Source organism: Erythrolamprus reginae, chromosome 6 (assembly GCF_031021105.1).
Source record: "Erythrolamprus reginae isolate rEryReg1 chromosome 6, rEryReg1.hap1, whole genome shotgun sequence".
NCBI classification, from domain to species: Eukaryota; Metazoa; Chordata; class Lepidosauria; order Squamata; family Dipsadidae; genus Erythrolamprus; species Erythrolamprus reginae.
In genome coordinates, this window is record NC_091955.1 from 7,541,287 (window position 1) to 7,567,336 (window position 26,050).

Here is a 26,050-nt window from a genome sequence, read left to right on the forward strand (position 1 = left end):
TCAGACTTTCTACTAAATCTGCACTTCTATTCTACTAGTTTTTCTCATCATTCCTATCACCCATTTCCTCCCATGTTGACTGTATGACTGTAACTTGTTGCTTATATCCTAAGATTTTTATTAATATTGCTTCTTCATTGCTTATTTGACCCCTATTGCAATTATTAAGTGTCGTACCACATGATTCTTGACAAATGTATATTTTCTTTTATGTACACTGAGAGCACATGCACCAAGACAAATTCCTTGTGTGTCCAATCACACTTGGCCAATAAAAATTCTATTCTATTCTATTTTATTCTATTTCTATTCATATTCTATTCTATCTATTCTAAATGGAAAACCATCTTTAGAGAGATGTTTTTACTCCAAAAGCATTTATTAAAATAAATTTGATTAATTTTTTAAAAAAATCTGACGTAAATTTAGGAAAAATCCCGATTTTAAAATACATTAAACCATAGCTTTATATCCACCCTCCATTTGAAATAAAATTTCGTTGCAGATAAGCGGTCAAAGGATTGACCGGACCAGCCCTTTGCTTCCACCAAATATCCCCACTCCCCTTTAGAAAGAAGCCTCCTCAAAAAACCCTCCAAATACACACCTATTTTTTTCAAAGCAAACAATTTAAAAATGCAAAATGTTTTCTCTTCAGGCCGGCCTCCCTCATCGCAGGGCGAACTACCACTCCCGGCAGCCTTTGCTCAGGGCCCTGCGCGGCCCCGCCCACCACGCCTGCCAGACTCCCCCTCTCCCTTTCGGGCCGGCGGAGCGGTGGGGTGGAGCCTCTCAACGGAGTGGGCGGGGCCAGGAATTCCTCTGGGGATTTGGGGTGAAGAGAAGCAGGCGAGCGGCGGCGACCGGTTGGGCGCTTCCAGGCCGAGCGGAGGCGGGCGCAGGTGAGCAACGCGTGGCCGGCCGGGCTCGGAGCGTGCGGGGCCAAAGCAGGGCAGGGCAGCCGGGTGCTTGCTCTGCCTCGGTTGGATGCGGGGACGGCTTTGCGGCGGTGGGGATGCCTTTGCTGGGGGGAAGCAAGGTCGAGCTGGCTTCCACCCTGCCTAGCCAAGGGCTGGGGGTCGCTCTGCTTCTTCCTCCCCCCTTGCAACGAACACCCCCCCACTGCAAAAAAAAAAAAAAGCAAAAAAAATTACCAAAAAAATTGTAATTGGAAAAAAATTACTAAAGAAATTGCAATTAAAAAATTTACCAAAAAATTGTAATTTTAAAAAAATTGCCAAAAAAATTGTTTAAAAAAAAGTCAACTGGCTTCAACTCTGCCTAGCCAAGGGCCGGAGGTCGCAATACAGTAGTTCCCCCCCACTTGCAATGACAACCCCCATTGCAAAAAAAAAAAATTGCACAAAAAATTGTTTAAAAAATTACCCCCAAAATTGTAATTTAAAAAACATTACCAAAAAAATTGTAATTTAAAAAAAAATGCCAATTTTTTTTTTTAAAAGTCATCTAGCTTCAACTCTGCCTAGCAATGAGAACACCCCTCCCACTTGCAATGAGAACCCTCATTGCAAAAAAAAAAAAAGCAGAAAAATTGTTTAAAAAAATTACCAAAAAAATTTCCCCCCAAAAAATCAGCTAGCTTCAACCCTGCCTAGCAATGAGAAACCCCCCCAATTGCCAAAAAAAAAAAAAAATGGCAGAAAAATTGTTTTAAAAATTTGCAAAAAACTCCATCAACATTTAGCTTCAACCCTGCCCAGCCAAGGGCTGGGGGTTGCTCTGGTTCTTTCTCCCCTTGCAATGAGAAAAATCCCCCATTGCAAAAAAAAAATTGCAAAAAAAAATAAATTGCAAAAAAAAAAAAAGTCAGGAGTCCCTGCATTTCAAGGGACTTTCCCTCCCCACGTGTTCTGACAAGCATCTGTGTAGGGGTTTCCTTTTGCAGGGGCCAAGGCCGCAGGGTGTGAAATTAAAGACTCATTTTTTCCCAATATTGGCGAAAACCTGGTCTTGTGAATCCTCTTTTGCTGGAGATGGGTGTTAAAGGCTTCCTGTGAAAGGGCGTGTTGACCCATTGAAGTACGCCGCTGGTTTGGTTGGAGGGCAGCTGCAAGAAAGGGAAGAAGTATTTCAGCCTTATTATTAATTTTATAATTTATGATTAATTCTAATTATTATAGGAACGTGCATAAGCGCACCACTGTGCCTACCATCCCTGTCCAACTGCCCTATTGTCTTCTTTTATCGTTACTTTTTACTTCTGTTTATACAAAACTACTACTATCTTGTACATGTTTGACAAATAAATAAAATAAATTAAAAATTTTAGGATGCCCGGGTGCCTCTTTAAATAGCTTCAGACGTTGGAGGGGAAAACGTGTCTTAACTGGGTTTAGGTTTGAGCCCCTTTGCTCATTCAGTGGAGATGTTGGGTTCTTGAAGGTTTGTCCCCAAATCTAACTTCATCTTAGGGAGGAAAAAAGGAAATATTTTGCTATTCTATTAATACAGGAAGGTGTTTTTTTTCTTTTCTTATTTCCTTAAAGATGGGTGTTGCGGAAAAAAATTACTCATTTTTTTTGTGTATGCCAAAGGTCTTTTCAAGTTTGATGGACCTACGTCTGAATTATGAAACCAAATTATGACTTTTATGAAGCACTCGCCTTCCCCGTGCCTTCTTATAGTAATCCTTGTGAGATGGATTAGCTTAGAGTTTGGCAAACTTGGTTTTTGAAAGGGTATTTTTTCTCCAGATTTGGGTCTGGGTTTAATTGGTTAGCCTTGTTTTATTTTGACACACAGACACTGTCTTAAAAATGTGTTTTATTAAGCTGGATTTTTTTTTCTTCTATAAATGTTGCTGGTTATCTATCTATCTATCTATCTATCTATCTATCTATCTATCTATCTATCTATCTATCTATCTATCTATTTATTAAATTTGTATGCCGCCCCTCTCCGTAGACCCTGGGGCGGCTCACGGCAGTAATAGAAAAACAATATACAATACAAATCTGGTTACCTGGACTTGCCCCGTGTCTCTTCCCTTGAACTGTTATTATAGCTATTTCTTAATATTCTCTCTGCCCTTCCTTTCTTGCATCACTCAGTTGCTTAATCATGTTTTTATCAGTAGGATATGTTTTACATTATGTACCCAAATGAATAGTATGCGGAGGAGAACCGGGTGACTAAAGTATTAAAACTACAAAGGGAAATATTGCAATTAAACTCGTTGCTTGAGTTAGGAGCCACACCAGAAATCGTTGCGGTAATTTATGGCCACAATTAAAGTGGGCTCGTATGACACATAACCGCAAATAAATCCAGCATGGTTTATCTTGAGTTGCGCATCCTTCTAGTCCACAGTTTGGTCTACAGGTGGTCCTTCATTTACAACGGGTCTGTTTAGTGACCGTTTAACAGGAAAAAACCTCCCTCGTGACCGTTTTCCACACAAGTGTTATAGCATCCCGATGGTAACGTGATCCAAATTCTGACGCTTGGCAGCCGATTCATATTTACGACGGTGGCAATGCTCCCCGGGGTTATGTCCTCCCCTTTTTTTGCGAGCTTCTGACATGCACTCAATGGGAAAAAGCCAGATTCACTTAACAACTAGGTTACTAATTTAGCAAGCTCAGTGATTCGCTTAACAACCGTGGCGAGAAAGGTCGGGAAATGGGGCAAAACTCACGGAACAAATGTCTCACTTAACAACTTAAATTTTGAGGCTCTGTTGTGGAAGGTTGTATTGTGGGAGGCTTAGGGAGAACTTGTGGCTCATTTAAGGTATAAATTAAATATGTTTCTCCAAACAGTGAATAAAATCCAGGGTGAATTAACATAGAAACATAGAAGATTGACGGCAAAAAAAGACCTCATGGTCCATCTAGTCTGCCCTTATACTATTTCCTGTATTTTATCTTAGGATGGAGATATGTTTATCCCAGGCATGTTTAAATTACAGTTACTGTGAATTTACCAACCACGTCTGCTGGAAGTTTGTTCCAAGCATCTACGACTCTTTCAGTCAAATAATATTTTCTCACATTGCTTCTGATCTTTCCTCCTACTAACCTCAGATTGTGCCCCCTTGTTCTTGTGTTCACTTTCCTATTAAAAACACTTCCCTCTTGAAACTTATTTAAATGTTTCGATCGTGTCCCCCCTTTCCCTTCTGTCCTCCAGACTATACAGATGGAGTTCATGAAGTCTTTCCTGATAAGTTTTATGCGTCAGACCTTCCACCATTTTTGTAGCCCCTCTTTGGACCCGTTCAATTTTATCCAAATCTTTTTGTAGGTAAGGTCTCCAGAACTGAACCCAGTACTGTATTCCAAATGTGGTCTCACCAGCTCTCTATACAGTGGGATTACAATCTCCCTCTTCCTGCTTGTTATACGTCTAGCTATGCAGCCAAGCATTCTACTTTCTTACCCTACCGTCTGACTGTATTTTGAGACTGTCAGAAATCACTACCCCTAAATCCTTCTCTTCTGAAGTTTTTGCTAACACGGAATTGCCAGTACAATACTCAGATTGAGGATTACTTTTACCCAAGTGCACTATTTTACATTTGGAAACATTAAACTGCAGTTTCCATTGCTTTGACCACTTATCTAGTAAAGCTAAATCATTTGCCATATTACAGGTGCCTCTGTATCTCTATCCTCCATCCTGCCTGTTATACCTCTTGCTTGTTATACCTCTAGTATAAATTAAATGTGTTTCTCCAAACAGTTAATAAAATCCAGGGTGAATTAACAAAACAGGTACAGTGATCCCTCGATTAGCACGGTCTCGATTAGCGCGAAACGCTGCAACGCGGTTTTTCAAAAAATATTAATTAAAAAATAAGTCCGCGCTAGTTCTCTCTCTCTTTCTCTCCCTGTTGCCGGCGTGGTATATGAGAGAGAAAGAGAGAGGCAGAGGTCGGGCGCATTACCGGGAGGTGGAGGCGGCGTGGGGACGCTGGGTGCCGGGGACACCGAGGAGGGGGTGGACGTGGCCTCTCAGCTGCAGAGCCGAACAAGGGTGGAGGCAACGGCGGAGTCCGGCGCTGGGGCCATGCGGGGCCGCTCATCCAGGGGGGCGTGGACTGGCAAGTCGCCCTCCTTTCTCTTTCTTTCTCTCTCTTATACCACACCGGTAACAGGGAGAGAAAGAGAGAGAGCGGAGGGCACCTTGCCGGTCCACGCCCCCCTAGATGAGCGGCTCCGCATGGCCCCAGCGCCGCCCAGGCAAAGGGGAAACCCCAAGATCGCTTGCCGCTTGCCGTATTGCAGCGAAGGAGGCGAAGCAAGGCTCCAAGCTGCAATATGGCAAGCGGTCTTGGGGTTTCCCCTTTGCCTGGGCGGCGGGAAGACCAAGGGAAGGTTCCTTCAGCCGCCCAACACCTGATCCGCTCCGCAGCGCGGCAGCAGCGAGGAGCCGAAGATGGGGTTTCCCCTTTGCCTTTACCCCATCTTCGGCTCCTCGCTGCTTCCGCGCTGCGGAGCAGATCAGCTGTTGGGCGGCTGAAGGAACCTTCCCTTGGTCTTCCCCGCCGCCCACACGCAAACTCCACCATCTGCGCATGTGCGGCCATGAAAAAAATGGCGCGCATGCGTAGATGGTGTTTTTTACTTCCGCACCACTATAACGCGGAAATCGATTAGCGCGGGAGGTCTTGGAACGTAACCCCCGCGCTAATCAAGAGATCACTGTATTCCGTTCTTTCTCACCATTTCTTAAATCCCCCCCATTGCCACCAAACACAGCAGACGATCCGTAAATCTTCCTTTTACCACTTTGATTTTATTTTTTCTTCTACGCATCAACTTTTTCTGGCAAAAATGCTTCTGGATTTTCCCCCCTGCTACATTTGAATTTCTTCGGACACTTTTATGTTCTGATTTTACAACTGCAACTAAAATTATCATTGCTAGCAAGGTGGTTATTTAAGTCAGTGTTTCCCAACCTTGGCCACTTGAAGATATTTGGACTTCAACTCCCAGAATTCCCCAGCCAGCGAATGCTGGCTGGGGAATTCTGGGAGTTGAAGTCCAGATATCTTCAAGTGGCCACGGTTGGGAAACACTGATTTAAGTAAGTGGTACTTGGGTTTTACAACCTTTCTTTAGCGATGATCGCAAATGACAATCGCAAAGCCCTGCTGGCACGCTGCAACCCCTTGTAAATACATGTGGGTTGCCAAGTTCCTGAATTTTGATCCCATGACTCTGGGGTGTCTTGTGACAGTACCACAACATGTCATATGTTTTTTCCGGTTTTGTCGTTCCATGGCTGGGTGGGGAATCCTGGGACTTGAAGTCCACAGGTCTTAAAGTTGCCAATCTCCCTGTCGTAGATCGAGGTCCTCAGGAGCCACTTCGTTTTGTCATTTCGGTTATTTTCTTAACAAATTGCGTTCAATTTGTCATTGCTAGCTGGACAGCCACGCAAAAAAAAAAAAAATTAAGTACAAAAAACATTGCTGCAGCTCCACTATCTGTCTGAAGAAACACAACATTTACACACGCATGTCATTTGGCGGGACCCAGGAGAAGAGCCTTCTCTGTGGCGGCCCCGACCCTCTGGAACCAGCTCCCCCCAGATATCAGAGTTGCCCCGACCCTCCTTGCCTTTCGCAAGCTCCTTAAAACCCACCTCTGTTGTCAGGCATGGGGGAATTGAAATTTTCCCTCCCCCCTAGGCTTATAGAATTTATACATGGTATGCTTGTATGTATGATTGGTTCTTTAAATTGGGGTTTTTAGATTGTTTTTAATATTAGATTTGTTCACATTGTCTTTTTTTATTGTTGTTAGCCGCCCCGAGTCTTTGGAGAGGGGTGGCATGCAAATCTAATAAATGCAAATACACACACTCCTGACAATTCAAATAATGTATATCTAAAGTTTTATATTCGTACCATTACTGTAGGCTGAGACAAAAAATGTGGTGCATTACTTTCTGGGCGACCGTTGTATATTGTGCAAGCCTGACCATAAAGTGTACTACGGATCATTTCCTCCAAATTCGGTCCCTTTGAATATATCAAACATAAGACTTGTTTGATCTTGCAAACAGTTTAGCTATTTGGCCCGTCCATCTGAAGTTAATGGAGGTCAAATGTGACACATTTGAATGACAAAGTTGGGTAGGGAATAATCTCTCTCTGTCAATATTAACCTGCAGCAAGCTACAATTGTATGTTTGGTTTTTTATAATAAGGGTTTTTTAATTGTTTTTATTAATTGGATTGTTCATGTTGTTTTACCACTGTTGTTAGCCGCCCCGAGTCTGCGGAGAGGGGCGGCATACAAATCCAATTATTATTATTATTATTAATAATAATAATAATAATAATAATAATAATAATTTATCTAAAGATGAGCCATTTTCATCCAGAGAAAACTTGGTAGCCTAAGCCAGTGTTTTTCAACCAGTGTGCCGTGGCACACTAGTGTGCCGCGAGATATGGTCAGGTGTGCCGCGAAGCTCAGAGAGAGAAAGAAAACAAGAGAAAGAAAGAAAGAGAAAGAGAGAAAGAAAGAGCAAGAGAGAAAGAAAACAAGAGAGAAAGCAAGCAAGAGAGAGAGCAAGAAAGAAAGAAAGAGAGAAAGAAAGAAAGAGAGAGAGAAAGAAAGCAAGAGAGAGAGCAAGAAAGAAAGAAAGAGAGGGAGGGAAGGTGGGAGAGAGAAAGACATAGAGGGAGGGAGGGAGGGAGAGAGAAAGAGCAAAAAAGAGGAAGGGAGAGAAAGAGGGAGAGAGAAATAGAGCGAAAGGGAGGAAGAGAGAGAATTTTTTGTCCAAACTTTTTTTAGCCCCCCCCCCCCCAAATGTGCCCCATGGTTTTGTAAATGTAAAAAATGTGCCGTGGCTCAAAAAAGGTTGAAAATCACTGGCCTAAGCAACAGAATATTGGCTTTTTTTCTTGTTGTTGGCAAGTTTTATTTATTTATTTATTTATTATTTATTAATCAGATTTGTATGCCGCCCCTCTCCGCAGGCTCGGGGAAGCTAACAACAATAAAAAGACAATGTAAACAAATCTAATATTAAAAATAATCTAAAAACCCCCAATTTAAAGAACCGATCATACATACAAACATACCATGTATAAATTCTATAAGCCTAGGGGGAAGGGAAAATTTCAATTCCCCCATGCCTGACGACAGAGGTGGGTTTTGAGGAGCTTACGAAAGGCAAGGAGGGTGGGGGCAACTCTGATATCCGGGGGGAGTTGGTTCCAGAGGGTCGGGGCCGCCACAGAGAAGGCTCTTCCCCCGGGTCCCGCCAGACGACATTGTTTAGTCGACGGGACCCGGAGAAGGCCAACTCTGTGGGACCTAACTGGTCGCTGGGATTCGCGCGGCAGAAGGCGGTCCCGGAGATATTCTGGTCCGATGCCATGAAGGGCTTTATAGGTCATAACCAACACTGAATTGTGACTGGAAACCGATCGGCAACCAATGCAGAGTGTTGGAGTAACATGGGGAAATTTAGGAAAGCCCATGATAGCTCTCGCAGCTGCATTCTGCACGATCTGAAGTTTCCGAACACTTTTCAAAGGTAGCCCCATGTAGAGAGCGTTACAGTAGTTTTAGCTAAGCCAACCTCAATCCCACCTTTGAACGTACGTTGGCTTCGGGGTGGTAAAAGTTAAAAGGTTAATTTAATAATTTAAAAGTCATCCTGCTTTAGGGAAGCTGCCAAACGAAATGGGTTGGTCAAGCCATTGGTCTTTAAAAAAAACAAAAAACATTTTGATAAGGCCCAAAGAACATTTTACAAAGCCCAAGGAACATTTTGATACGGCCTTTGGTGTTTCTAAGAACAACGGGCGAGAGGGAAAAAAAACTGGTGGAGACATTAAATTACGTTTCAACAAATTGGCTCCGTTTCAGGAAGAACCAAAGCCACCGCGGTTATCTAAATGAATCATTGGGACACTTGGGTGGGTTGTAGAATACTCAGTGTTTAATCAACTGACTACATAAGGAGCATGTGATTCGAATAAGGGATATTATGGTGGCCTCTTTGTCACTGTTTGCCCAGAATAAACATCCATCTTATTCATAATATACTGGAACACTTGGGGACAGGTGTTTAATTAAAATACATTTTTTTAATAAATAATCTATTCTCCAACGCACCAGAGGGCAGGGACAAGAAAGAAGTAACGGATGGAAGCTTACCAAGAAAAGATCTAACCTAGAACCAAGGAGAAATTTCCTGATAAATGAGAACAATTAACCAGTGGAACTAGACGCAACTAGACTTACAATCCTAGGTTTAGAAAGCTTAGAACTATGTTGCCATAAACACGACCTAAACATAACCCATAAAATCATCTACTGCAACGTCCTTCCTGTCAACGACTACTTCTGCTTCAACCACAACAACACACGAGCACACAAACAGATACAAACTTAAAGTAAGCCACTCCGAACTCGACTGTAGGAAATACGACTTTTGCAACCGAGTTGTTAATGCATGGAACTCACTACCTGACTCTGTAGTGTCATCACCTAACCCCCAAAACTTTACCCTTAGTCTATCCGTTGGTGTTGTTGTTATTATTATTATTATTATTATTTATTACATTTGTATGCCGCCTTTCTCCGAAGACTCGGGGCGGCTCACAGGATACAAAAACAACACAACAACAAATCTACTTAACTAAATTCCATATATTAAAATCAGTCAGCCAATTCATTCACAACCACACATTACATCTCGTAAAGAGGGGAAGGGGGCTTGATCTAATTATTTTGCTCTGGAGTTAAAATAGTATACAGTGTTCCCTCGATTTTCGCGGGTTCGAACTTCGCGGAAAGTCTATACCACGGTTTTTCAAAAATATTAATTAAAAAATACTTCGCGGGTTTTTTCCCTATACCACGGTTTTCCCCATCCGATGACATCATATGTCATTGCCAAACTTTCGTCTGCCTTTAATAAATATTTTTTTTAATAAACTTTAATAAATAAACATGGTGAGTAATAATCTGAACGGTTGCTAAGGGAATGGAAAATTGCAATTTAGGGGTTTAAAGGGTTAAGGGAAGACTTGTGATATTGTTCATAGCCAAAAATAGTGTACAGTAATACCTCATGATACGAACTTAATTGGTGCAAGGAGGAGGTTCGTAAGACGAAAGGTTCGTAAGACGAAACATTGTTTCCCATAGGAAACAATGTAAAGTCAATTAATCCGTGCAACCAAAAAACCCCCCGCAAAAAAACAGCTTTCGGCGACTGCTGGGAAGCGGCGCGGCTGTTTTAAAAGGTGACAGCCGGCCTGGGGGGCTTCCCAGCACCCCCCCGAACCCGGGTTCAGGGTTCGGGGGGTGCTGGGAAGCCCCCCAGGCCGGCTGCGACCTTTTAAAACAGCCGCGCCGCTTCCCAGCTGTCTCTCGAAGCCGAATGCCAAAGCCGAACTTCCGCGTTCAGCGTTCGGAGACAGCTGGGAAGCGGCACGGCTGTTTTAAAAGGTCGCAGCCGGCTTGGGGGGCTTCCCAGCACAACCCCGAACCTGGGTTCGGGGGGGTGCTGGGAAGCCCCCCAGGCCGGCTGTCACCTTTTAAAACAGCCGCGCCGCTTCCCAGCTGTCTCCCGAAGCCGAACGCCAAAGCCGAACTTCCACGTTCGGCTTCGGGAGACAGCTGGGAAGCCGCGCGGCTGTTTTAAAAGGTGACAGCCGGGCTGGGGGGCTTCCCAGCAACCTCCCGAACCGAACCCAAGGTTCAGAAAAATTTTGCCTCTTCTTACGAACTTTGTTCGAGTTACGAACCAGCGTTCAGGAGGCTTCTGGGAAGCCCCGCCGCCCGGCTGTCACCTTTTAAAACAGCCGCGCGGCTTCCCAGCAGTCTCCGAACACCGGTTCGTAACTCGAAAAAAGTTCGTAAGAAGAGGCAAAATTTTTCTGAACCCCGGGTTCGTATCACGAGTTGTTCGTAAGACGAGGGGTTCGTATCTTGAGGTACCACTGTATTTACTTCTGCATCTCTACTTCGCGGAAATTCGACTTTCGCGGGCGGTCTCGGAACGCATCCCCTGAAAAGCGAGGGAACACTGTATACAAGAAACACCCCCGATTTGGGGGTGTGGGGTGTGAATGCTTGTCTGGTGGTGGGCACTACTCACAGAGCACTTGTTTTATGTTGTGTTTGTGTTCATATTTTTAAAAAATCAATAAAAATACTTTTCAAAACCCAATAATTTGGCGATGACGCATGACGTCACGGGCGGGAAAAACCATGGTGTAGAAAAAAAAGTATTTTAAAATTAATATTATTTGAAAAAACGTGGTATAGACTTTTGGTGAATGTCGGATCCGGGAAAGTCAAGGGAACACTGTATTCCTATTTTTTATTATTATTATTATTATTATTATTATTATTATTATTATTATTATTATTATTATAGTGTATTGGTCCCCCATGTGCTGGTCAATAGAAGCAGTAAATCCTTTAAAAGCTTTGTTTGCCCTTAGTCACTCTTTTCAGTGCCCTTGTAACTTCCAACGTCACTAAACAAACCGCTGTCATTCAAGACCTACCTGTATTTTGCTCTAAAGTAAATCTACGCTTAAAAAGTGTTCCGAGAAAGGATGATTCACTAATTGACATGTTCTTGCTCTTCTTTCTTACTTTCAGTACTTTTCCTCGAGAGAAACGTCGCAGAAGGACGGACTGTGGAGCTTCCTTACGTGGTTTTCCCCCAATAGAAATAAACACCAATCTTTTTAATTTAAAAAACGTCCTTTGGTAGCGACTTGAAGCAGCCGTCTCTCCTGTCTTCCCGTTTCTCGAATATGTACTATGGAACATGTCGGAGAATATGAAACGCAGCCCGTGTCGTCACACACGTACCATGTGGAGAGGCAAATATACAACCAAGGGACTTTGCACGAGCAGTTGCACACGAAGGACAAAACAACTCAGCCTCTTCGTCGAAAGATAGCGGACGCTTTTCGGTAAGGCCTGAAAACTCCTTGGTTTCATTAAATGGAAACTGCAGTTTATTAATTTTCTTTAAACACACGAGACAAACAACATTTAACATTATGGGAGCTACCATTGCTCCGCTTATCTTAGAAGTCTAACTATTACAAAAAAAAAATCTAACTACAGAAATACAATCAATTAATTAAACAAAAAATAAAAACAACATTTAATATTATTAATATTGAAAAAAATATTCTATTCATCATACGATTATTTAATCTTTTACTTTATGTCTATTATAACAATATTTTTAATACTTAAAATCACTTATTTAGTTTAAAAAAAGAGAAAGAACCTTATTTATTTATTTATTATTTGGATTTGTATGCCGCCCCTCTCCGAAGACTTATCCATTTAATTTCTTAATACTCTACTACAAGGTTCGACAAACCCAGGCGCCTGGTCGCCAGTGGCGCCTAGAAAATGTTGTCTGGCGCCTAGAAAATGTTGCCTGCTGTACTGTATGTCAGCGTTTCCCAACCGGTGTGCCGCCTGGGCAGGGCGCTGCGGTGCCTCTGACCTCTCCGCTCCTGCCCGATGCCGCGGTTTCTGGCGCTCTCCTGCTGGGTCCCAAAGAAGGCAGGCAGGAAGGAGAGCTCCATTCTTCGCGCCTTTTTCCCGCCTTCCTTCTTTGGGGCCCAGCAGGAGAGCGCCAGAAACCGCGGCATCGAGCAGGAACCGGGAGGTCGGAGGCACCGGCACGGCAGCGCCCGCCCAGCTGAAGGTTCCCTGTCGTCATCGGCAAGTGTCCTTTGGGGCCCGGCGGGAGGGCACTGGCGGTGGGAGCGGGGGGGGGGGGGGCCGCGGCTGCAGCGGCACAGGCAGTCGCGGGGAGATGGCGGGGGGAGCGGGGGGCGGCTAAAGCGGCCCCGGGCACCGTTCCCTGTACGCTTTTCCAGGGGCGCGCAGGGAGCCGCGGCCACCCGCCCGCCTACCGGATTTCCCTCCGCGCGGCTGGGGAGGTGGATTCGCCGCCCCCGCCAGCCCGATCTCCCTCCAGTGGCTGGTGACGTAGTTCTACCGCCCTCGCCAGCCTGATCTCCCTCCGTGGGGGGGTGGGGGGCGATGAACCGACGACCGGGGGCTGTCCGTCCGTGTTGGGTGGTGCAGGGCAGGCACAGGCAGCCCCAGGGGAGAACAAGGGAGGGAGAGAAAGGAAAGAGAGAGTAAGGGAGGGAGAGAAAATTGAATGAAGGAGGGAGAGAAAGAAAGAGTAAGAAGCAGAAAGGATAGAGAAAAAGGAAGAGAAAGGGAGGGGGAGAAAGGAAAGAGGGAGGAAGGGGGGGAGAGAAAATTGAATGCAGGAGGGAGAGAAAGAAAGAGTAAGAAGTAGAAAGGATAGAGATAAAGGAAGAGAAAGAGGGGGAGAAAGGAAAGAGGGAGGGAGGCGGGAGAGAAAATTGAATGAAGGAGGGAGAGAAAGAAAGAGTAAGAAGTAGAAAGGATAGAGAAAAAGGAAGAGAAAGGGAGGGAGAGAAAGGAAAGAGGGAGGAAGGGGGGGAGAGAAAATTGAATGAAGGAGGGAGAGAAAGAAAGAGTAAGAAGTAGAAAGGATAGAGAAAAAGGAAGAGAAAGGGAGGGAGAGAAAGGAAAGAGAGAGAAAGGGAGGGAGAGAAAATTGAATGAAGGAGGGAGAGAAAGAAAGAGTAAGAAGCAGAAAGGATAGAGAAAAAGGAAGAGAAAGGGAGGGGGAGAAAAGAAAGAGGGAGGAAGGGGGGGAGAGAAAATTGAATGAAGGAGGGAGAGAAAGAAAGAGTAAGAAGTAGAAAGGATAGAGAAAAAGGAAGAGAAAGGGAGGGAGAGAAAGGAAAGAGGGAGGAAGGGGGGGAGAGAAAATTGAATGAAGGAGGGAGAGAAAGAAAGAGTAAGAAGTAGAAAGGATAGAGAAAAAGGAAGAGAAAGGGAGGGAGAGAAAGGAAAGAGAGAGAAAGGGAGAGAAAGGGAGGGAGAGAAAATTGAATGAAGGAGGGAGAGAAAGAAAGAGTAAGAAGTAGAAAGGATAGAGAAAAAGGAAGAGAAAGGGAGGGGGAGAAAGGAAAGAGGGAGGAAGGGGGAGAGAAAGAAGATATGAAGGAGGGAGAAAAAGAAAGAGAGATAGGAAGGAAAGAGGGAGAGAAAGGAATGAGAGAGAAAGGGAGGGAGAGAAAGGGAATGAAAGAGGGAGAAGGGGTGAGAGATAGAAAGGATAGACAGAAAGGGAGAGAAAGGAAAGAGAGAAAGGGAGGGAGAGGAAGGAAAGAGATGAGAGAGGAAGGAGGAGACAGAAAGAGAGGAAGGAAGGAAGAGAGAAAGAAAGAGGGATGGAGAGAGAAAGGAAGGAAGAGAGAGAAAGAGGGAGGGAGGGAGAGAGAAATAGAGCGAAAGGGAGGAAGAGAGATTTTTTTTGTCCAAACTTTTTTTAGCGCCCCCCCCCCATGTTCCCCAGGATTTTGAAAATATGAAAAATGTGCCGCAGCTCCAAAAAGGTTGGGAAACACTGCTGTATGTGTATACAGTATATTTTTCCCGCCTTGTGTTTACGCCCAGAAATGGTACATCTTGGCTTCCGTAGCTCCGCCCATCAACCTCGGAGCGAGCTGCTTTCCCAGCGTCCCCTGCGCTTGCGTGCGTCTCTCCCTCCCCCCCTTGCCTCCATTCCGCCTCCTACTCGAACCCCTTCACTCCCCCCCACCGCACACAGACGCTCCGATCTTGGCCGCTCACCCGCCTTCGGAGAGAAGCGGAAGCCCCTCCCCTCCCGGCGTGAGGTTTTGTTCATTCCTCCTCCGGCCGCGTGCGCGGTGACTTCCGACCAGTAACCCCTCCTCCCCCCTCCCCCCCTCACCCGCGTCCCCGGCCCGGTCTCCCTTTCCTTCTTCTCTGTTTCGGTTTCTGACTAACGGTCTCCCCTCGGATCCCGACGGGAGTACAGCAGAGCCGGCTCGGCGGAGCCAGGCCTGCGCCGGGGGGGAGGGGGTGAAAGCGATGTCAGGTGGAGACTCGGCAAAAAACCAAGTTTGCTTAAAAAAAATTCTGGCTCCTAAATTTTTTGGCTGGCTCCTAGATTCTGAACAACTTTGTCGACCCCTGCTCTACTATATATATATTCAGCTTCATGGGTTCAAGTGATTATAAATTCTTATATAATTTTTTTAAACTATTTTTTAAAATTCCACCATTTGTACACTTTATCCCATACTTTATAAAATTCTGGGAAACTGCAGTTTAATGTTTCCAAATGTAAAATAATGCACTCGGGGGAAACTCAATCTGAGTATTGCATTGGCAGTTCTGTGTTAGCAAAAACTTCAGAAGAGAAGGATTTAGGGGTTGGTGATTTCTGACAGTCTCAAAACGGGTGAACAGTGCGGTCAGGTGGTAGGGAAAGCAAGTAGAATGCTTGGCGGCATAGCTAGAGGTATAACAAGCAGGAAGAGGGAGATTGTGATCCCGCTGTATAGAGCGCTGGTGAGACCACATTTGGAATACTGTGTTCAGTTCTGGAGACCTCACCTACAAAAAGATATGGATAAAATTGAACAGGTCCAAAGACGGGCTACAAGAATGGTGGAAGGTCTTAAGCATAAAACGTATCAGGAAAGACTTAAAGAACTCCATCTGTACAGTCTGGAGGACAGAAGGGAAAGGGGGGGACATGATCAAAACATTGAAATATGTTAAAGGGTTATAAATAATGTCCAGGAGGGAAGTGTTTTCAATAGGAAAGTGAACACAAGAACAAGGGGGCACAATCTGAAGTTAGTTGGGGGAAAGATCAAAAGCAACATGAGAAAATATTATTTTACTGAAAGAGTAGTAGATCCTTGGAACAAACTTCCAGCAGACTTGGTTGATAAATCCACAGTAACTGAATTTTAAACATGCTTGGGATAAATATATATCCATCCTAAGATAAAATACAGGAAATAGTATAAGGGCAGACTAGATGGACAATGAGGTCTTTTTCTGCCGTCAATCTTCTATGTTTCTAAAACTCCCCTCACTTAGCAACATAAATATTGGGCTCCATTGTGGTCGTAAATCGAGGACCACCCGTATCTGGTAGCGGCAAGTGTATTTCCTATAATGAATCTTTATTTTGTCCCGAGACATCATCTTTTAACTGACAACATTTTGGGATTTGGGTTTTTTTTTTGTTTTTTTGCTTTTCAGCTGTTCTTCCAAGAAAGCCAAATCGATTCTTTATGGGTTTTTCCCGATTTTAACCTGGCTTCCTCAATACCCTGTGAAAGAATATTTGATGGGAGATATCATCTCAGGGATCAGCACAGGGGTCATGCAGCTGCCTCAAGGTTAGTAGGATTTTAACTTTGGGAAAACAAAAACTTCCACGGTTTACATGGTGGTAGGGAAAGCAAGTAGGATGCTTGGCTGCATAGCTAGAGGTATAACAAGCAGGAAGAGGGAGATTATGATCCCTTATATAGAGCGCTGGTGAGACCCCATTTGGAGTACTGTGTTCAGTTCTGGAGACCTCACCTACAAAAAGATATGGATAAAATTGAACGTGTCCAAAGACGGGCTACAAGAATGGTGGAAGGTCTTAAGCATAAAACGTATCAGGAAAGACTTCATGAACTCAATCTGTACAGTCTGGAGGACAGAAGGAAAAGGGGGGACATGATCGAAACATTTAAATATGTTAAAGGGTTAAATAAGGTTCAGGAGGGAAGTGTTTTTAATAGGAAAGTGAACACAAGAACAAGGGGACACAATCTGAAGTTAGTTGGGGGAAAGATCAAAAGCAACGTGAGAAAATATTATTTTACTGAAAGAGCAGTAGATCCTTGGAACAAACTTCCAGCAGACGTGGTAGATAAATCCACAGGAACTGAATTTAAACATGCCTGGGATAAACATAGATCCATCCTAAGATAAAATACAGAAAATAGTATAAGGGCAGACTAGATGGACCATGAGGTCTTTTTCTGCCGTCAGTCTTCTATGTTTCTATGTTTCTACATGATATTTTTTTAATTTGTGTGTGTGTATTCTTGTCATCATTTGCCAGGTTTGCAATTCTGATTATCAAAAAAAAATTCTGATGGGTGTGTGTGTGTTTAAATAGGAGCCCTAGTCTAATAGATTTCCCACTCCTGTTTATAAGGTCATACGCCATAATGTCCTTCCTGTTAGTGACTACTTCAGCTTCAACAACAACAACACAAGAGCACGTAATACAGGCCACGTTTCAGCCAACCAGGAAGGACGTCTTCGTGACGTCAAAGCTCCGCCCATGGAATTCCCTATTGGGATTCCCCACCTCCGTTTCAGCCTCCAGATCGGCCGAAAACGCCGCTGCTGGGCGCCGCCGCCCGGCTGTAACCTTCTGAAACAGCCGGGCGCTTCTCGGCGGCCTCCGGAACCGAAACCCGAAATTTTGCCGAACTTCCGGGTTTGGCGTTCGGGAGAACGCTGAGAAGCCCCCCGGCTGTTTCAGAAGGTGAGAGCCAGGTGGCGGGGCTTCTCGGCGGCCTCCCGAATCCGAACCCGAAAAGTTTAAAAGGTGACAGCCGGGTGGCGGCGCCCAGCGGAGCGCCATTTTGCGATCTGCAGTGGGTTCGTAAGCCGGAAAAAGCTCGTAACAAGAGGCAAAAAATTTCCGAACCCCGGGTTCGTATCTCGAGATGTTCGTATCACGAGGGGTTCGTATCACGAGGTACCACTGTACTCTAAAAAAACCTCAATACTAAAAGCATATTTTAAAAAAATCTAACTTAATTTATATTCTAAAACCCCAATTCATTTAAAAACCAATCATCCACGTTCCTCCTGTCGTATTCAATCCTAGGCCGGGGTAGATGTTAAAATTTAGAGATGCGTTTTTAAGGCCTTATCAGAAGGCTGGGAGGGTGGGAACGGTATGAGGAGTTGATTCCAAAGGATCGGGGCCGCCACAGAGAAGGCTCTTCCCCTAGCTCCCGCCAGATGCCGTTGGCTGGCTGACAGAATGTGGAGAAGGCCAACTCTGTGGGATCTGACCGACCGCTAGGATACATGAGGCAGAAGACGGTCCTATAAGTAATTTTTTTTTTTTTGCAGTTTGACTAACCTTTCAAACGAATTGCTGACTGAAAATTGAATTTTTTTTGAGTAGGGGCGGGAGGAACACTGATTAATTTCAACTGTCTTAACTATTCTTCATCGACAGGTTATTCCAATAATTTGGTAGGGAATCTTATTGTGCATGTCTCTTATTTTTCTTTTTTCTTTAATTTTTCCCCTCAGGATTAGCGTATGCGTCGCTGGCGGCCGTCCCTCCAGTGTTTGGCCTGTATTCTTCATTTTATCCAGTCTTTCTGTATACATTTTTTGGAACGTCAAGACACATATCAATAGGTATTATCTTTTAATGGCTTTGGGGGTTTTGTTGTGGCCCACCAGCCACCCGCGGGGCTGGCGGTAGACTCCGGCGAGAAGGAGGCTGGGGGGGAGCTTGGGCCAGTCCTGGAGTTTGATGGATGCTCTGCGTCGGAAGCAGAGATAGAACCAGGGCCTTCTGCCATTTCCCAGCTGCCTTCGGAGTCAGAGATAAGTGCACGAATCCCAGCGACCAGTTAGGTCCCACAGAGGGGGCCTTCTCCAGGTCCCGTCAACTAAACAATATCGTTTGGCAGGACCCAGGGGAAGAGCCTTCTCTGTGGCGGCCCCGGCCCTTTGGAACCAGCTCCCCTCAGAGATTAGAATTGCCCCCACCCTCCTCGCCTTTCGTAAGCTGCTTAAAATCCACCTCTGTCGTCAGGCATGGGGGAACTGAGATATTCTTTCCCCCTAGGCCTTACAATTTACGTATGGTATGTTTGTATGTATGTTTGGTTTTATAATAAGGGGTTTTTAGTTGTTTAGTATTGGATTGTTACATGCTGTTTTTTGTCACTGTTGTTAGCCACCCCGAGTCTGCGGAGAGGGGCGGCATACAAATCCAATAAATAAGTAAGTAAGTAAGTAAGTAAGTAAGTAAGTAAGTAAGTAAGCAAGCAAAGTACCAACGATACGTTTATTTTGTAAAAAACAAACAACACTTTCTTTCAAGCAGTTTCTTTCACATGTGTTGATGTTGCGGGCAATACAGGTAATCCTCGACTTACGACAGTTCATTTAGTGACTGTTCAAAGTTACAGCGGCACTGAATAAAATTGACTTGGGACAATTTTCCCACTCTTAGGATCGTTGTAGCATCCCCAACGGTCCTGCGATTCAAAAATTCAACATTATTTATTTATTTATTAGATTTGTATGCCGCCCCTCTCCGTAGACTCGGGGCGGCTAACAACAATAATAAAACAGCATATAACAAATCTAATATTTAAAATAACTAAAAACCCTTATTAAAAACCAAACATACACACAAGTATACCATGCATAAATTGTATAGGCCTGGGGGGAATGAATATCTCAATTTCCCCATGCCTGATGACAGAGGTGGGTTTTAAGGAGCTTACGAAAGGCAAGGAGGGTGGGGGCAATTCTGATCTCTGGGGGGAGCTGATTCCAGAGGGTCGGGGCCGCCACAGAGAAGGCTCTTCCCTTGGGTCCTGCCAAACGACATTGTTTAGTCAATGGGACCCGAAGAAGGCCAACTCTATGGGACCTAACTGGTTGCTGAGATTCGTGCGGCAGAAGGCCGGAAGCTAAAACTCATTAGGGGAAAATTCCTTTGAAGTGATTCTGTCAATCAACTGGAACTTTCTCCAGAGTCTTTTCATAGATGTAGATTTGTTGAGTGAGAGCGATCTTAAAGCATAAAGTGCTCTGGGAACTCCGGAGCTCTCACACGGCCATGATTTTTGCAAACGTTGTTCACCATGCCCACAGAATGTCCCTTATGTAGTGACCAGGCGTAACCATGTGTTCCCTAGAGCAGTGTTTCCCAACCTTGGCAACTTGAAGATATTTGGACTTCAACTCCCAAAATTCCAGATATCTTCAAGTTTGCTAAGGTTGGGAAACACTGCCCTAGAGCTACTAACGCTAAGAGCCCATTCTTTTCAGATATTCTTGTCTAGACCTAATTCTCTTCACTCTGGCGTCTAATATGGGCTCATCGTCTAATTCATCTTCCTCCTCCGGCAGGAACCTTTGCTGTGATCAGCCTGATGATTGGTGGGGTGGCCGTGAGAGTAGCCCCCGACGAAACATTTGAGGTGATGGGCACCAACTCAACCAACGGGACCGAGGCCAGAGATGCCATGCGGGTGAAAGCAGCTGTGGCGGTCACCTTGCTGTCAGGTGTCATACAGGTAAGGGGGCGCAAGACCTGGATTCAGAAGCAAGATTTTAGCTATTGCTTCCCATCAAAAAAAAAAAAAATCGGATTTTTCCTGGTCTGCTGTGAACTCCGTATTGGCAACAGGAAGGGCATCGGGCCAGTAAACCCTCAGCTCCATTCAGTGGCCCCGACTCCACTCCGCAAGGGATTACGGGGTGATTAAATGGACCCCCCTCCACCAAAATGATAGATGGTATGAGGCACAGATGTAGAGTATGAGAAAGGTGTGGCCCAATTATGTTATAGCATTTGTTATGGCAACAAAAATAATAATAATAATAATAATTATTATTATTATTATTATTATTATTATTATTATTATTATTATTATTATTATTATTATTATTAATTAGATTTGTATGCCGCCCCTCTCCATAGACTCGGGGTGGCTCACAACAGTGATAAAAAAACAATACATGGTAACAAATCTAATACTTAAAATCTAAAAATAACAATTTTACATTAAAAAGTCTTTAAAAACCCCGAATACAGTATATAAAAACATACACACAATCATATCATACACAAAAACTACATGGGCAAGGGGGAGATGTCTCAGTTCCCCCATGCCTGACGGCAGAGGTGGGTTTTAAGGAGTTTATGAAAGGCAAGGAGGGTGGGGGCAGTTCTAATCCCTGGGGGGAGCTGGTTCCAGAGGGTCGGAGCCACCACAGAGAAGGCTCTTACCCTGGGTCCCGCCAGCCAACATTGTTTTGTCGACGGGACCCGGAGAAGGCCCACTCTGTGGGACCTAACCGGCGGCTGGGATTCGTGCGGCAGAAGGCGGTCCTGGAGCTATTCTGGTCCAGTGCCATGAAGGGCTTTATAGGTCATAACCAACACTTTGAATTGTGACCGGAAACCGATCGGCAACCAATGCAGACTGCGGAGTGTTGGAGTAACATGGACATACTTAGGAAAGCCCATGATTGCTCTCGCAGCTGCATTCTGCACGATCTGAAGTTTCCGAACACTTTTCAAAGGTAGCCCCATCTAGAGAGCGTTACAGTAGTCAAACCTCAAGGTGATGAGGCCGTGAGTGACTGTGAGCAGTGACTCCCGGTCCAGGTAGGGCCGCAACTGGTGCACCAGGCGAACCTGAGCAAACGCCCCCCTCGCCACAGCTGAAAGATGGTTCTCTAATGTAAACTGTGGATCGAGGACGCCCAAGTTGCGGACCCTCTCTGAGGGGGTCAATGACTCCCCCCCAGAGTGATGGATGGACAGATGGGAGGCAAAACCCACAGCCACTCAGTCTTATAGAAACATAGAAACATAGAAGACTGACGGCAGAAAAAGACCTCATGGTCCATCTAGTCTGCCCTTATACTATTTCCTGTATTTTATCTTACAATGGGTATATGTTTATCCCAGGCATATTTAAATTCAGTTACTGTGTATTTATCAACCACGTCTGCTGGAAGTTTGTTCCAAGCATCTACTACTCTTTCAGTAAAATAATATTTTCTCACATTGCTTTTGATCTTTCCCCCAACTAACTTCAGATTGTGCCCCCTTGTTCTTGTGTTCACTTTCCTATTAAAAACACTTCCCTCCTGAACCTTATTTAACCCTTTAATATATTTAAATGTTTCAATCATGTCCCCCCTTTTCCTTCTGTCCTCCAGACCAGGGTTATCAGTGTTGAGTTTGAGTCTGTTGATACCCATCCAGCCCCCAACAGACTCCAGGCACCGCCACATCACTTCCACTGCTTGGTTGACTGGACATGGGGTGGAGATGTACAGCTGGTGACTCTTGGCTGCGATTCTCATTAATCAAATATTTTCATAGAACGTCTCGTACTCTGCGACCGAAACGTTCTGCTTATTTTTCTTGCAAGGAAATTGTGGTTGGGGGGGGGGGGGGCGAGGGGGAGAGGAGGAAGCACACGAAGTTCCTAGGAACTTGTTTAAAAAATTTAAAAAAAACTGATGACAGCGACTGTTGCTAGAACGTGGGTTCTTTTCCTATCAGTTGGTTTTAGGAATGCTTCGTTTTGGATTTGTAGCCATTTATCTCACGGAGCCCCTGGTGCGCGGATTCACCACTGCGGCAGCTGTGCACGTGTTCACTTCTCAGCTGAAGTATTTCCTCGGGATCCGTATCAACCGCTTCAGTGGCCCCTTCTCGGTGGTTTATGTAAGTATATACATCTATCCATCTACCCATCTGTCTTTCCCACCATTTATCTATCACTCTGTCTATCTATCTATCTATATCTACCAATCTACCTATCTATCTATAAGGGGTGTGCATAAGTGCATGTCTACCGTCCCCTGTTCTAATGTTTCTCTCTTATTAGTATCATGTATATAAACCTTGTTATATCTTTGCATACTACCAATATGTGCTTGATGAAATAAATAAATAAAAATAAATATCGATATCTATAGATATCTATATCTATCTATCATTCTAACATCTATCAGTCTATCATTTATCATTCTATCTATCTTTCTAACATTTATCTATCTCTCTGTCTGTGTATCTATATCTACCTACCTACCTGTCTACCTATCTATCTATAAGGGGTGTGCATAAGTGCACCAGCATCCCTTGTCCTAATGTTTCTCTCTTATTAGTATCATGTATATAAACCTTGTTATATCTTTGTATACTATCAATATGTGCTTGACGAAATAAATAAATATAAATATCGATATCTATCTATCTATCTATCTATCTATCTATCATTCTAACATCTATCATCTATCAGTCTGTCATTTATCATTCTATCTATCTTTCTTTCTATCATTTATCTATCTCTCTGTCTGTCTGTCTATCTATCGATATCTACCTATCTACCTATCTATAAGTGGTGTGAATAAGTGCATCAGAGTGCCTTCCGTCCCTTGTCCTAATGTTTCTCTCTTATTAGTATCATGTATATAAACATTGTTATATTTTTGTATACTACCAATATGTGCTTGACAAACTAAATAAATAAAAAAGTATCGATATCTATAGATATCTCTATCTATCTATCTATCTATCTATCTATCATTCTATCTGTCTGTCTATCTGTCTGTTTGTCTGTCTTATCTTTCTATCATTCTATCTGTCTGTCTGTCTGTCTATCTATCTATCTATCTATCTCATTCTAACATCTGTCATCTATCAGCCTATCATTTATCATTCTATCTATCTATCTTTCTATCATTTATCTATCTATCCATCTATCTATCTATCTATTAATCCATCCATCTACCTACCTATCTATCTATCTATCTATCTATCTCATCTATCCATCCATCCATCCATCTACCTATCCGTTATCTATCTATCTATCTATCTATCCATCCATCCATCCATCCATCCATCCATCCATCCATCTATCTATCTATCTATCTATCTATCATCTGTTCATTTATTGCTGTCTGTCTATCATCACTATCTGTCTGTCTGATTCATCCATCCATGCAATCAGTTGTTTTGTCTGAAATGATATAGGGTCACCTGCCTGAGTAGGGGGTTGGGTTAGATGCCCTCCAAGGTCCCTTCTAACTCTATTATTCTGTTGTTATTTTTCCATATAACTCAGTGAGGTGAACTTATCCTCTACCTATTTCCCCCACAGCAATTTTCCCCTCTGAGAAAATGACCGCCCCAGTTAGTTTTCACGGGTAAGGCGGTACTTGAACTCACAACCTCCTGATTTCAAGCCTAGCCCCTCGCTCTGTCTATAATAGGATGCTTCCGTTATTAGGCTATTCCTAGCCAAAGGGTTTGAAAAGATGGGAATAAGCTTGTAGACTTTCATTGTTTGGCCCTTCGCTTCCTACTTGCTTTGGGACTACACAATCAATCCTGAGGGAATATGGGAGTTGTGGTCCTCAGAACATTTGAAAAATGGGTCCTGTTGTAATCCCAGAATCATGCCATTGTTTACTCAGACCATCGACAAGTGTCTTCCACAGACCCCATCCAAAGCATCCGGTAGCCCTCACAATAATAGTAATAATTAATTATAATATAATATAATTTATTAGATTTGTATGCCGCCCCCGCTCCAAAGACTTGGAGCGGCTCACAACATCAATACAATCTTAGATTTGTTTAATATAATCCTTTGCACGAGTTATATTCTCATGCTTTACTACTCAGTTTTAGCATATTATACTGCATTTTAACTTATTATTATTTATTCAAATTCCCTCTATTTTAGCCAATTTTATTGTATTCTAACCAGTCACAGTTTTATGACGACCGATGTGGTCCTTTTCCTCGCTTTGATATGGTCGATTGACTAATCAAATAAAGTTGATATTGATCGATTGATAAATACAAAATAAAAATCCAATGATTAAGAAGCTAAACAGTTAAAAACCCTCGATTTAAAAACAATCATACAACCCAAACAAACCAGACAAAAAACGGAGCGGCCAAGGAGAATCAATTTCCCCAGGTGGGTTTTTAGGAGTTTGCAAAAGGCAACGAGGGTGGGGGCAGTCCTAATCTCCGGGGGGGAGTTGGTTCCAAAGGGTTGGGGCCACCACAGAGAAGGCTCTTCCCTGGGTCCCGCCAGATGGCATTGTTTCATCGACGGGACCCGGAGAAGGCCGACTCTGTGGGACCCAATCGGTCGTTGGGATTCGTGCAGCAGAAGGCAGTCCCGAAGGTAATACAGTGTTCCCTCGATTTTCGCAGGTTCGAACTTCGCGAAAAGTCTATACCATGGTTTTTCAAAAATATTAATTAAAATATACTTCATGGGTTTTTTCCCCTATACCATGGTTTTTCCTGCCTGATGACGTCATATATCATCGCCAAACTTTCATCTGCCTTTAATAAATATTTTTTTAAATAAACTTTAATAAATAAACATGGTGAGTAATAATCTAAATAGTTGCTAATGGAATGGAAAATTGCAATTTCGGGATTTAAAGTGTTAAGGGAAGGCTTGTAATATTGTTCATAGCCAAAAATAGTGTATTTACTTCCGCATCTCTACTTCGCGGAAATTCGACTTTCGCGGGCGGTCTCGGAACGCATCCCCCGCGAAAATCGAGGGAACACTGTAATCCCAAAGTCTTGCAGTAATCGTTTTTCCTTTCTGTCCTGTCTTGCCTTTCAGAGTTTGATCGCGGTGTTTTCCAACATCCCCAAAACCAACACGGCCACTTTAGTGGTGGGACTCATCTGCATCGTCTTGCTACTAAGCGGCAAAGAAATCAACGACCGTTTTAAGAAGAAGTTGGTGGTCCCAATTCCACTGGAGATCATCGTGGTAGGTCTTCAACCATAGTTGAGCCATTCACCCACAACATAGAATAACAGAGATGGTAGGTGTTCTGTCCCAGCGATGACTCCCCAGCCCCAAGAACACATGGATTTGACAAGATTGACGCATGTAATTCTGATAGTTTAGTAGCAGGAAGGTGTAAATATTTAAAATACATCGGGTGTCCAGCAAACCTGGAAATCAGAGAATTAATCAGGGAAATCAACAGTTCTGGAAATATTATTATTATTATTATTATTATTATTATTATTATTATTATTATTATTATTATTATTATTATTATAAAGCCCTTCATGCCATCGGACCAGAATATCTCCGGGAATATCTCCGATCGTGCAGAATGCAGCTGCGAGAGCAATCATGGGCTTCCCAAGGTATGCCCATGTTACAGCAACACTCTGCAGTCTGCATTGGTTGCCGATCAGTTTCCGGTCACAATTCAAAGTGTTGGTTATGACCTATAAAGCCCTTCATGGCATCGGACCAGAATATCTCAGGGACCACCTTCTGCCGCACAAATCCCAGCGACCGGTTAGGTCCCACAGAGTTGGCCTTCTCCGGGTCCCGTCGACTAAA

The 26,050-nt window shown here is 43.8% G+C and overlaps 1 protein-coding gene across 1 annotated transcript in view; it reads left to right on the forward strand.

Moving 5' to 3' along the window:
- The first annotated feature begins 774 nt into the window (after positions 1-774).
- The window catches only part of SLC26A5 (solute carrier family 26 member 5), a 48,037-nt gene continuing 22,761 nt past the window's right edge, over positions 775-26,050 (forward strand). Inside the window, exons 1-7 of the mRNA XM_070755187.1 lie at positions 775-902; positions 11,610-11,929; positions 16,113-16,252; positions 18,189-18,299; positions 20,034-20,200; positions 22,207-22,371; positions 25,307-25,459. Coding sequence (XP_070611288.1) covers positions 11,775-11,929; positions 16,113-16,252; positions 18,189-18,299; positions 20,034-20,200; positions 22,207-22,371; positions 25,307-25,459 — 891 coding nt within the window. The 5' untranslated portion in view covers positions 775-902; positions 11,610-11,774. The remainder of the gene's footprint in view (positions 903-11,609; positions 11,930-16,112; positions 16,253-18,188; positions 18,300-20,033; positions 20,201-22,206; positions 22,372-25,306; positions 25,460-26,050) is intronic.